Source organism: Dysidea avara, chromosome 12 (genome assembly GCF_963678975.1).
Source record: "Dysidea avara chromosome 12, odDysAvar1.4, whole genome shotgun sequence".
Lineage (NCBI taxonomy): Eukaryota > Metazoa > Porifera > Demospongiae > Dictyoceratida > Dysideidae > Dysidea > Dysidea avara.
Genome location: NC_089283.1, coordinates 15,515,381 through 15,529,503, shown reverse-complemented (window position 1 = coordinate 15,529,503; position 14,123 = coordinate 15,515,381). Strand labels below are relative to the sequence as shown.

Sequence of the window (14,123 nt, the reverse complement as noted above, 5' to 3'; positions counted from 1 at the left end):
TTTTTCATTTTCTTCGTCATCGCATCCCATTGAAGCGATTTTCTTTCAACCATGAAGTCGTATTGTAAAAAGGCTGTGGCTATCAGGGGCTTTTTACACAATGTATCTGTACATTTAATTTTGCTAAAAGTTGTTTGTTAGTTTATGAGATCGCTTTTGTGCTCTTTGAAGATTCAAATTTGCAGCCATGACGTCGAGGTGTGAGGCGCCCGCCTCAATTCTCAAACCAAAACAGTGTGGAAGTGGGAAAGGTCATTAGCCATAGCGAGCTGGCTGATTTGATAGACACTGTGCTGTCAACTCTTGGTTTAATTGTGAGTCCAGTAACTGATTTGTTTTAATTTCGCCACGGTATGCCTCCACTGACTCGTCAGCGTGACTCCGGCCTATACAGGGCCGTACATAGCTATAGCCAGCTGTTTCATACCCGCTGTAGTGATACAGTTGAAATAATTTACTGCTACATTACCCGTGCACGTCTCTAATCCCACCCCAGCTCTTCAGTGCCTGTGAAACTTCAGTGTTGACTTAAAAATCCGGCATCAGCGCATCACCTTTCAGTCACAGCACTTCTTAGACCCTCATGCAACCACCCACAATTATAGAAACTCTTTAATGATAGCATGATATATTGTAATAATAAACATTTACATTATGATGATCCCATAAAGTTTTTAAAAAATGACTACTATAGCACAAGAAGCCAGATAGCTACACTATAGTGTTTGTACTAGTAATAGCATGGGTAGCAGTGAAATTTGGGATAAATACCACGAGTGTTGTATTGGAAATTTACCATTTCCAATAGTACAAGAGTGGTATTTATCCCAAATTTCACTGCTATCCATGCTATTCCCAGTTAATACCATACTTGCTGCATATACGAATGCTGTGCATTAACGTTGCAATTTGTCACTATGTACTAAACACGCGTCAATAATTGGCACTACATTGTTAACATAAATTCTAGCCAATGAAATTGCAATTACAACTTTTTCACTGCTTCCAGTGAAATACGGGATAAATTTCACTGCTACTATTGAGACTTTTGTATGGGCAGTGAAACAGGTATAGTATTAGGCTATGAAGTACCACCAAGAGTTCATAATATAGTAGTGGGGTCTTGGTAACACATATTATTTTTTCTTCACCATTTGTGTGATTTGTCCATTGACCATAAACTCACCCGCCAACAGTCACAACATCAGTATCCACCCTGCATATACAGAAAAGGATACAGTATGGTAAGGCACAGCTAACTAAAAACATGTAATCACAGTCAGACTAACATGTCAACAAACACTTACTTCCACTATTATGATTATTGTTAAAGTGAGCATCCAACATAGTCATTCCCAAGATGTATTCAGCATACTGCAGCAGTTGATGACCAATTTTGGAGTTTTTTACTTGACTTCTTTTGTGGTTCTCACCTACATTGTTGACATAACAATTTTTGTTGCTTGGAGGCATATAAACTAGGAGGGACTAATGGTTATAGCATAATGGTAAACAAGTTACAACAGCAAAGGAAATTTTAATAAACTAGCAGTGATTGGATAGTTGATAGATAAAAGTAGAAGACAATTTGTAGTTTTTCCAGTCCTGATTGTTTGAGGATAAGCACATTAGCTGCTATAAGCATGTAAAAAGCAAGACAGACTAAATTTCAACACAAGGTTTATGATGCAAACTCATTATGCACCTACCTCACCACCCCCCTTGGATGTAAGTGGGGCTTTACAAGGCAAATTGACATGAAACTGCTGCTTCACTATGGGGCATTTGACAATCATTCATTAAGCACCCAAGTATTTTTTCTACGCTATGTCAAATCCCCCATGTTGCAACTGGAGCTAATGGTGGGGATTTGACACAATAGGTTTGCCCTACCATGGGACATTTAACATTCGGTTGTGCCCACTATAACCCCATATATGTCCGAGGGGGGGGATAGTAGGACAAATACAATGATACGTGCATTATCTATAATATGGTGCATCTACTAGGGTAAGTAGATTAAGCCCGTACCTTGCGGGCCTAAGCATGTTCCTTTCCTGTTTTGAAAACTAATTTTTTATTGCCTACCCCTAACTGGAGTTTGCCCGACATCTTCAAAATCACAAAAAGGTATCTAAAATGGTTAATTTAGCTTTGACCATTGGCAAACTACAACACTCAACAATTATACCAGAGTATACATAACTCTATATATCTGCCCAGTTACTATATAGTAGGATCCATGGTTGTCTCAGATCTGCTCAACCAAAAGACATGATATCAAAATCTGGCCAAGAAAGCATTTACATTATATAGGATCACTTTTGTGCATTCATTTTCTATATGCTTCACATTATCACATCCAGCTAGCTGTACATGTGTGCTTGCTATATAACAATACTACTGAGATGATAAAAGATATTACACTGCATTGTTACCAAAATTAATTTAACTAAAAATTTACAATTGGTTTCTACTTGGCCATCTTTTTATTTTAATATACGGTGCAAAAAGATGGCCAAGTAGAAACCAATTGTAAATTTTTAGTTAAATTAATTTTGGTAACAGTGCAGTGTAATATCTTTTATCATCTCAGTAGTATTGTTTATATTGCAAGCACACATGTACAGCTAGCTGGATGTGATAACGTGAAGCATATAGAAAATGAATGCACAAAAGTGATCCTATATACTGTAAATGCTTTCTTGGCCAGATTTTGATATCATGTCTTTTGGTTGTAGTTACTCCATGAACATGCATGTACTTGTGCATTCTTTACCTCACCTTTTTTTACAGCCGGGCTGTTTTTGGCACAGGATTAATATATACAAGATTTACAACAACGTAATACTTGATGCAATACTCTACAAGATGTCTAAAATTTATGGTAATGCCAAGCTAGTGTTGAAAAAGGTGTTGTGAACATCTAGACTGAAAATCTATTTACAAACTAATTGCTGAACACTGCAGTGTTATACAGGTACTTTGTCAACAATAGAACTTATATGTTTAAATAATTTATAGCAGGGATGGTGGAGCAGGCCTAAGAGTGAGGGGACCAGGCCAGCTGTAAGTTGAAGACCAAAAAAAAAAGGTTGTAGCCTGCTGACAATAGCTGCTCTCCATCAATTATATACACACGTAGCTAGGTAGCTTGCTACACTGCTTTTCTGAATACTTTGACTGCTCTATTAGAGTATCCAGATCCTGACTATTCTATTAGAGTATCTTGATCTTTTCTTGCAAACAGTGTCCCATAAAAGTGGGGGGGAGCATGCCCCCCATCTCCACCGCCTATGATTTATGGTCTGTGTACAACATTGTTATGTGTTTTCTTTGTTTTAATAGATGCTATTTGTTGATAATGACAGTTATTACCTGTCAATTGGCAGAGATGCTGCAAGTACAATTGAAAGCCTTAGTATGAATGAAGAAATAATTAAGTGGATTCAAGAAACTGAATTGCAAACTAATAATGAAGAGTGTAAATCTAATGTTTCTGACAGTACTACAAATGAAGAAATGTTAAATTATTTGTATGGATACAAAAACAGCTTACACAAGAGTGAGAAACACCGAATTTTGTCAGACTCCATCCTTAGTTCTAGAGATCGAACAGAATATTATTACCACAAAAGCAAGAATCTAGCAAATATAATAACAGAAGAAAGCATTGGAGAATTGTTACACACTAACACTAATCATGGGCTTACGGCTGTCGAAACATCTAGTACTAAAACTAGTATTCAGGAGAACTCTAAGTTTATTAGTAGATCAGATAGTGGTAACCATCTTCCTGGTAACAACATACAAGGACAATACATGGACTACCATACTGCAGTTGATTTGACTGTTGATAGTGGCCACGGTAGCATTTCATCACAACCACAAGATTTCACCTCACCAATAACTAATGCTAATTTGCCTGAAAACAATGACAGTGTTTTTTCATATTCACCATCAGACGGAAACTATGTTGACCATGGTGTTGCCTTCTCTATGGATAGTGCCATTCAGTCAGTTAATAGTGTAGTAGGTCATCCCAAGTCTCTATCAATTCCTCCCGAAGCCAGCTCTGTGTCAGATGATCAATGTGCTACACCAACTACTGGAGTATATCAGTCATACAATATTGCAGTTGACCATGATGATATTACTGTAGATGATGCTAATGGTTTACAGTTGATTTGACTAAGTGCACTGTACACATACTGTAAATATGCACGATATTCACACATCCATGTGTTGTTGCATCATTCATAGTGACACACAACTGTACATATACATATACACTCATGCTATTTCTTTTTGTCGCATGTAGTACAGTGTACATTCCTACACACCCAAGGGGTCCGCAACTCTGTACAAGATTTCAAATCTTTGCGATTTTTCAAGATTTCAAACAATTATGACAAGATTTCCGAACATTTGAAATCTTAGATATCCAGAATAAGCATCAGTTATTATAAGTATTTCCCTTCATCACTGACTACTTTGCCTTTTTATAGGTACAGTTGTAGTGTATAGCATTACTCATGAATTGTTTTAGCAGATTATGATATATTTGGAACTGTGCTAGTTGGCAATATAGCACTAATAAAGTTATTATCGAGTTTGATTGTGATCTTTACAGAGGCCTAATTATGTAAAATTATTGGATACACTATTTCCGATTGGCAAATACTCAAAAGACAAAAATATTGTGATTACAATTCTCTATTGCACTACGATTAAGTTACAACATGCATACAGTAATGTTTCAGTTTCAACATCACCTTTGGATTCTGTAGATAGTTTTCACAAGACTTTGAATATTCAGCACTTTGAATATTCAAAACTTTAATATACTATTTATTTTAACTATCAGTTAGGATAAACACATTCTGTAGATTTCTTACCCCGCCAGCAACTAATTATAACAGACATTTTTGCTCACTAAAATAAATGTTGAGCTGGATAAACTAATTGATTAATTAAGAAATGTATGTGTTGCCACATCAAAATTATTTAGCTGAGCCCTCATAAGGCTTCCTTGTGCTTTCTTTTTGAACTTTATATGTCACATGATTCAATTCAAATTGGTATTTCTATCATCCCCAGGAGAATGTTCTCTGTACATGCACAAGTGTGCATGTGGATAAGCACACCATTTTAGTCAAAGCAACATCATTAATGTTAACACATCAAATGACATTCATGCATGAATAGCTGTGTGAAATTTGCAACCTCATCAGTCAATGTATATAAAAGGAAATTTAGAATTACTAATACTAAACTTATAATGCATTCTTTCAATCAAATGATTCAGTGTTGCAGTGGATGGAAACCAAACAACATCAAGGAGTGGCATCACAAAAGCTGAGTATAATGGTACTGCATGCAGGAGGAAATATCCTCTTACAGGGGTGGATGCTGGCAAGGGAAGGGGAAACAGCTGCAGGCTAAGTTGTAGGTATAGTTGGGGAGAGCAGACCTAGAGTGACTTTTTCTACTAACTGAACTCCTTGCAGCGTGATTTGAAATGTATTATTGAACTTTCTACTTATTTCGCCTTGACTTATTTCTGTATAGCTGATATCTCCACAGCAGAACTCATCTGCAGGGTGACCTGAAATGTAGTTAAACTCCCAACCCTATAGGGTGACTCTCTACAGGGTGATTTTTTCTTCTAGCTGCATCTCTCTACAGGGTGGTTTGTTTCTAGCTGATCTCTTTAGAGGGCTACTTGTTTCTATATAGCTGATCTCTCTACAGGATAAAGTTGATCTTTCTACAGGGTGATTTGTTTCTCTGTCTTGAAGCAGTGGCGTAGCTACCATTGAGGCAACCGAGGCAGCTGTCTCAGTAAAAATGCTCAACAACAGGCTGAGCAGGCCTGCATGAGTTTTGGCACCCCGGATTTTCTACTCAAACGTTACTAGACAGCATTACTGTACCACACATAATAGAATCTATGGCTGTAGCACTAAGCAGGGCTGGAAGGCCATGGTGACGCAGTGTTGGACCATTTTCAGCTACTCAGTTGAATTTAGTTGTAAAAAGATCGAGATACTCTAATAGAGCAGTCATCGTAATAATTATAGTCTAATAGAGCATTCAGTACAGATTATAGCCACTGTTCTCATTACACTGCTTGGTCTAATTCATTTACATTTATGTTAATTTGCATTACTTTTCAAAAGTTCCAATGAGTCAACTGCATGGTATTGCATTGAGCTAATTGTTCATGCATATCATATGCATTAGCTGTTACAATCAAAAATATAGCCTCCACATGTCATTTCAAAGCACGTTTTCAAAATTTTCCTTGAGGGAGCATGCCTCCAGACTCCCTAGCTTGACATGCTTAGCACATGCAGTTGAGCATCGCATGAAAGTCTGACTTAAACATCACATCAAATCTATAAAAAGTATAGTGCGCATGACTATGGCTTCCATTGCAGTCCATGGATGACCTGAACACTCAAAATATCTCCGGGGTAAGCTGTGTTGAATGCAATTAAACTAGTCTAATAATTGAAGCATGGGAGCTATACTGTAGCGTTAACTAAGTTGGAGCATTTTTTACTGATGGTATGTAGAGAAATGCTCAGAATCTTTCTTCCATCCAACCAGATAGTCAACCTGCAAATGCTGTACTACCCACACTTGAAAGTAATTTTGTGAATCAGTTGAGTCAGAAGCAGACCCTCTCAATTAGGTCAATGCATAAACTTTGCCTCGGTAAAATTTTTTTCCTGGCTACGCCACTGTTCAAGTGTAGCTGAATTCTCTACATGGTGACTGGATTGTAGCTGATCTCTCCACAGGGTGACTTTTTGTAATTAAACACTATGCAGGGTGGCTTATAACAGAGTTAAATCTGTAAGACATAGTTGAACACTTAGTACTCTATTAGCTGACTGCTCTATTAGAGTAGCTCTGTTCTATACAATATGCGTATTTTGTACCGTACGTACGCGTATGGTATGTACCATACGCGTACGGTATAGGCATACGCGTATGGTACGTACCATATGCGTATTATGCCTTTTCTCAGTGTCTTCTAGCCTTGCCATCACCTAGCTACAATGGGCTATCTTCACAAGCATGCATTTCTAGCTTTGCACTGCTTGTGCAAAGCTAACAACTTGACTGACAAATGAACTTTGTAAGTGTTATCAGTTGTGCAACATGGCCCCTCACTGTCTTTGCATCTTTATCTATTATATACACTCTTCTTCTTTTGAGGATCCAATTTATGTTTGCGTACTTTTCTTGTTTGTACATACTGTAAGTAGTACCACCACTCACATTCATCACACTGGACCTACAGCACAAATTAACGTGGATGTTGTTAACTTTAAAGAGTATAGCTATACATTCAGATAAGAGTAGCTAAACACATTGTCCCATCCACAGTAAGTAGTGAGTGGTTACAACACACTTAACAATTAAACAATGCCAGATAATATATATATACATACATTCGTTACTGAAATATTCATTAGAACTCATAAACTCACCATAAAATCTCTGCCATGTTATGTTTTCCTCAGTAGGCAATGTACATGCCTCATTCAATAGCAAAGATTCAGTTTAAAAAGAATTTGTTGCACATGCAATTAATTATGCTAATAATGCTACGCTACAGCTAGTTTTACATTAATTTGCAAACTGGAATATTGCTTTCTCTACAGTAAAATCTCTTTGCTACCTCCCTCGATGTTATTGTATCAGAATTCTCCAGATCTTCCTCTGTTTGAGCAATCATTACATTGTACTTCTCGAGCTCATCTGATTAAAATTGTCTGCTCAACACTTAGCACAAAATAAGTTTATTTATAGCACATAAAAATTGATGCTTTTCTATACATCCTACTACCTCTAAATGATAAAGGATACCATGTACACCAATATACAGTCACACTGCTTGTCTTGTGTGCTTCACACACTATATCCTGAAAGTGTTCCTGCACCCAAAGGGTGTGCTGCTGATTAAGTGTGCTATGTATGACCACCTCAGTTTCACAGTATAGGTTTGCATCATGCAGTAAAGCAAATTATATCTTAATTACAGTAAAGCAAAATACATCTCAGCTCTAGAGAATAGAATAGCTAATCAGACCAAAATATGATTGCTCTATAGAGGTATATACCTAGCTAGCTCGATCTTGACTGAATTACAGAAACTGCTAAGAGACTATAGCCGGGCCCCTTCCCACTCCCTCTTCCCCAAAAAGAAATGAAAGCAGAGTGCCATCCGGCATAGTCAATAGGTACGACAGTGTAAAAACCTTCTGCTTGATATTATATACAAAGCAGGTTAGCTATAGCCTATACTCAGATGGTACGATTTTCCGTACCATACGCGTATGGTTGTACCGTACGCGTATACGCATATGGCATACGCGTATGGTACAAAATAGGTGGGGACTATAGACGATATGCACACTCTATTACTCGAACGAAAAATGATCAATTAAGCGTAGACGGCGCGAAACTCGACGGTACCTTAAAAGCGGAAGTCCCATACAAAAGTATGGGAAGCAAATGCGGCTCGAGCAATAACTCACCACTCGAGCTAAGGACAGGCCATCTCGCTTGCCATACACTTCTTTCCGTGCAAAAGAAGTGTATGGCAAGCGAGATGGCCTGTCCTTAGCTCGAGTGGTGAATTATTGCTCGAGCCGCATTTGCTTCCCATACTTTTGTATGGGACTTCCGCTTTTAAGGTACCGTCGAGTTTTGCGCCGTCTACGCTTAATTGATCATTTTTCGTTCGAGTAATAGAGTGTGCATATCGTCTATTCTACGGAACGGAACGGAACGGAACGGAATGATGGACTAAACCACGGAACGGAACGCTTTCTCAAACTGAAGCTTGCAACTTACCATTGCTGAAACTTCCCTTATAAGTTAGCAGTGGCATCTCCAGTGGGTGGTTAAACATAAGATAAAAAGAATTAACGGATCGATTGTGGGTTTTTGTTGGTTGTCATTAGTAACGAAGTATTATTGTGGGATGAGCTGTATCAGTGATGTTCATCCATACGGAAGGGAACTTTATGTGAGCTGTTTTTCTTATTTAGACTTTACAAAACAGTCTGGGCCGGTCTTTCAAGTCATAAGTCAGTGTATAAATAAAGCAAGCAGGAAGATACTGGTAACAGGAAAGAGTCAGCTGAATTAAAACTTGAAGAATTTTGTGCAGTGTGTGAGGAGCAAATATTTTGGCAGACCGCAAGGAGGGTATATTCTGCAAACATCACTGAAGTATATGCATGGAGTTATTTATATATTAACAGCTGGTGCAGTGGACTAATGCCGTATTCAATAGTGAGCTGATTTTATCTGTTGCACAATTCAAGGATGTGTCTGACTGCTAGCCTTGAATCAGGCTAAATGTCAAAACTCCAAGATCAGCCAAATCTCTATTATAAGCCGCATGTGAAACCATGCCCGTAGCCACCAGGCAAACGTGATTTGGACCAGGATGTGTGTGTAATTTCAATGTATCTAGTCAGACCTGAAATGGAACACTTACATTAATTACATACCACCTAAGAATCCTAGGATTTCTTAAGTGTAACATTTCACATGCTTCACTTCAAACAAAACAGGTTAAATTTGTTCGTCTATTTTCAAGTGATTCCCAGTCCAGCTGGTCCATGAAATTACAATGGGATCACATGTATTTGTTACAGTGCGGGCTGTCTTGTGTTGGATCTACTCTAGAGTTGAGATTTCAAGGTAGACTCACTGCCAATTTACTGACACTAGTACTGTTGTAGCATGTTTAAGTGGAGGACAAATGAAATAGTAATGCTAGATTATTTATGTATACAAATTTTTCATAATGAAATTGATATCCCATTTTGATTTGTACTTCCACTTTGCAACATATTCAAGAGCAAGAAGCTACCACACTTAATCTCCAACCACTGTCATTAATTAACCAAGATCTCACTAGTCTGTAATTCACCTTACTGTAGTGATTTTATTGATTCATCTGTATGCTTTCTTCATTTCCTTTGAAGTTGTACCAAGAGTTCATAATAAGGTGGGGAGTGTCTAACTTGAATGCATTCACCAAACACCCTGCTTAAAGTAACACCTCGGCCTTATTTCAGAACAAAGGCTTTACCTTCTTCAGCAACTCTAATCAACAGTTTTCTACCCCCCAGTAAAGGTGTTGATTTGATGAAAGGTGAACTTTACACAGGGTGTTTGTACAGGCCATACTGAGAGTTAGACACTCTCCCCCATACAAATCAGTATTACGAACTCTTGGTTGTACAGTATAGGTAAACAAAGATAAGTTTCTCTCCCATCTTATTCTAGGATTTCTATTGACAAGGAAAATTCAATTATTTGTATACAGGCTCAAAATTGAGAAAATATAAAGAAAGTGAATTAATATTATACAGTCAGTTTGCTTTTGGATATTTAATGTCTCCAACCACAACAAAAATTCGATGAATCCATGCATCTCATCACTGGTCGTCTGAACATTCTGAAAGTGATACCTCACTCAATCAACCATATATTCTGTTTATTACGCTGAATAAAGTCATGATTACCTAAACAATCACTTAATTAATGTTTTATAATTAAGTGATAAAATGCAATTTCAGCAATGATAGCAGCTAGCCAAGCTGCAAGTTGATTCAGAAAGCATTCCATTCTGTAAAATAGACCCCATCCAGAATTCAACTCAGTACTCAGGCTGAGATATCTGACAATAGTCCACTACTCTGTTAATGAATCATTGATGTTCACACAATATAGCCTCCTTGAGGTATCTGAATGTTTGCTCCTTACACACTGCACAAAATTCCTTTAGATTCTACTTAGACTGAGTTGATTCAGCTTGTCACCATACTTGTTTCCTTTGTAGTGTAGCTATACACATACTGATTTATGCCGATTAGAAAGGCTGGGCCTCAGACTGTACATTCTAAAGTCAAGTAAGTAAAAATAACTCACATACTAGTAAAAACAAGTCATGCATTAAGTTCCCTACTTGATATATCCGAAGATGAACACACTGAGTCAGCTATTCCCACAATTAGTACTTCGTTACTAATGACAACCAACAAGAACCCACAATCGATCCTTAAATTCGTTTTATCTTTCTTGATGTACGTTTGATTACCTGCTGGAAGTGCCACTGATAACTTGTACAGCAATGGTAAGCTGCAAGTTTCAATCTGAGAAAGCATTCCGTTCCGCAGTTTAGTCCATCATTCCGTTCCGTTCCGTTCCGTAGAATAGACCCCACCACCAATGTTCGACCACCATCGGTTCGGACGCGATTTTTCTTTAAACCCACAAAGAAAATTTATGCTCTTACTATGCCTTTGGAGAGGTCTAGACCATAAACTCTTGCATGCAAAATTTCAGACCTGCAGCTTTTTTCGTCTGGCTGCAGGAGCTACAAAAGTGACCTGTTCGAATGTTCTCAATTCTCGGACAAAAATATGTATTAACGGTCAAGTGGCACTGCTCGTAATGCTTGAAGCTGATCAAGTCTTTCTGTGCTTGATATGAAAGAGCAGCTCTTATACTCTCCAAATATATGCAGATATTTGTCTTAGTCCTTATTGGCTGTGAATTACAAAGCTCCAAAGTCACCTCTGTCGTGCAATCTTAAATTCGACCACATGTGAAACTCGTGCAAATCAAATAGTTACCTATATCAAATTCAAAGTTATTTTTATGAAGATTGAGAGCATCAACTACCGTTCAATAGTAAATAGATACATACACGATGACCGCATCTTGATTTTTGTCCGAACAGCTACATTGTATTTAGGCTTCTCTGACAGTAGCAGCTTACCTACTGCAGCCAGCACGATACGTGTATATTACCGCCATCCCTAACCTATAATTCGATATTGGAATTATAAAAATATAATTCCAATTTTCTAATCGCCCAATGGCAGTTTATAGACACAAGTGATTTAGTAAATATTTCTATATATTTCAAAATATTTAAGTCAACTTTAAATCTTCGGGGGGACGAATTCTGCAAATACAGAGATTAATCACGTGAGATACGAAGGTGGCTGTGATCTATTCCTCTGGAAGCGCTTCGTTTACTAATTCAGTGAGAAGAAACCTGATGTCTTGTTCCTCGCTACCTACTCGATATTTAGTTTTGAGATTGTAGCTTGCTCAGGCGTGAGCCGGCCGGTCAATTCAGCCGGTTGGCTGGCCATCATGATCATGTGGTGTGCAAGGATCTATGATGGTTCTAAGTTTCTCACTCTTTAACCAAGGAAGAGGGTCTCAATATTGTTATTGTTGTTGGTTTAGTTAAAGGTTAGACATAAGGTGGTCTGCAAGCTGCTAGCCATACAAGTGTGGATTCAGGCTAAGATGAGACTTATACCAATTAATTTCCGTCAGTGAATTTCGAAGGTGATTAGACTGAAGACCTTTATTAACTCGGGCTTGATGGACTGCCTTTGCCTACCACCCCCAGATTGAAGACCTGGCCTCAATCAGTGAAAGTGATGTGAAGAAACTTGGGTTTGAATGTTACACCGTAGGGTTAGACTTGGAATTTGGCACCCTTCTGCATGCACAAGTATTCCACTTGACTTTCAGTAATCCTTTGACAGTGGTTTCCTACCAGATGACTGGAAGAAAGCCAATGTAATCAAAGAAAATCTAAACCACGAACCAGTAAGCTTGAAATCTGTTATGATAAAAGTTATTGCGTTTATTGTACGAAATGCACTTAATCACCTACTAAGTAGCAAATTTAATTCAGAACACCAACGTGGATTTAGGCCAAAGTGATTATTGTTACAGTAGCACACTTTTTGGTAATGAATGATTGTTATCTCTTCAGACTTAAGAACAACTCTTGTATTCAGTAATCAGTTGATGTCATTCACTGTGACTGTTTTTGGTCAAACTGCAAGTATGCACCCAGTATATAAGGAAATCTGTATGGAATCATGTTTAACTGGCAGAACACAATGGCTGTGTGTATAATATTGTTATAATGACCCTGGGCTTCCTGAGATCCCACGAAGTTAAACCTCTACTGTGTAACATTTATGTCAGTGATCATCCTTCATAATTTATGTGATAGTTTTAGTCCAAAAAACTACAAGTTTCAGTGGCGGATCTAGGATTTTTAAAAGAGGGTTTCTGAAGCTAGTATAGCTAAATAAGGCATGTGATGACATTTCTCTGGAAATTTTGAGATTTTAAAAGCTCTGAGATCAGCTATTTTTAGGTACCAATTACCAATGCTTTAAACCGTAAATACTATATATATATATAGGGCAAATATGGTGACTACAGGCTATAGCTTTGATTGCTCTATTAGAGTAGTTACATGACTGCTGTATTAGAGTATCTCGATTGTTTTTAATGCAGTGGGAAATGAAAAGTAAAGTGTTGCTGAGGGTGTACGTAATAGCTATAAATGGTGTTAGTGAAGTGCAACTGCATGCACACTACTGAAATACAGTGGTATATAGTTGTTTGCTATTACAAATATTCAGTACAACAATGTTTATGTATTTAGACAGCCACTGAGCTAAATTTAAAAAGGGGGTTTCTGTTGAAACCCCAGAAACCCATCTAGTTATGCCACTGAGTTTGATAATTTCAGAACTTAACTGATAGATTTGAACAAGTGTGTGACGGGTGGAGTAATAATTTGTTTTGGTGAGATGTATTATTCATTCTAAAATCATAATATTTGTGTACTAATGCTGCAGCAGTGTGGTATTTAAAAAACTAACATTTTACTAGCTTTACACTGGTGTGCTAATCACAGGGCTGGGTACTTAGTGTAAAGTCACAACTGCACTGATAGAACATTGCAGGTGTATGTTTTGTTGTCATGCTGAAGGGGAAATCTAGCTGCAGACAAGAAGTTTATCAAGTTTTATAGCTATACTGGCAGTGGTTTGCTATAACGGGTATGTAAAGCTGCACATCGAGTATATGGCTTTCTCCTATATAATGTTTAGCTACACCTTGCATGTTGACTGGTGCTCCTATAGCTACATACACTTTGCATGTTGAGTGGTTGCTATATTGCTCCATAATTACAGCTTACATGTTGACTGGTCATCATTGCTCACTATAGCTACATATACTTTGAATGTTGACTG

General features: G+C 37.7%; 2 protein-coding genes and 1 long non-coding RNA gene across 6 annotated transcripts in view; 2 read left to right on the top strand and 1 right to left on the bottom strand.

Moving 5' to 3' along the window:
* Positions 1-4,575, top strand: part of LOC136241682 (uncharacterized) — a 41,915-nt gene extending 37,340 nt beyond the window's left edge. For both annotated transcript variants that reach the window (XM_066032938.1, XM_066032939.1), the window contains one exon: positions 3,349-4,575. In XM_066032938.1, coding sequence (XP_065889010.1) covers positions 3,349-4,191 — 843 coding nt within the window. In that variant the 3' untranslated portion in view covers positions 4,192-4,575. The remainder of the gene's footprint in view (positions 1-3,348) is intronic.
* Positions 1-14,123, top strand: part of LOC136241689 (uncharacterized) — a 152,715-nt gene that overhangs the window by 50,452 nt on the left and 88,140 nt on the right. The gene's annotated exons all lie outside the window — the stretch shown is intronic.
* On the bottom strand, positions 7,185-7,781 carry LOC136240074 (uncharacterized). Its single transcript, XR_010693642.1, has 2 exons — positions 7,506-7,781; positions 7,185-7,309 (listed from the first exon to the last, which is right to left on the bottom strand). It is a non-coding gene; the product is annotated as an uncharacterized lncRNA (long non-coding RNA).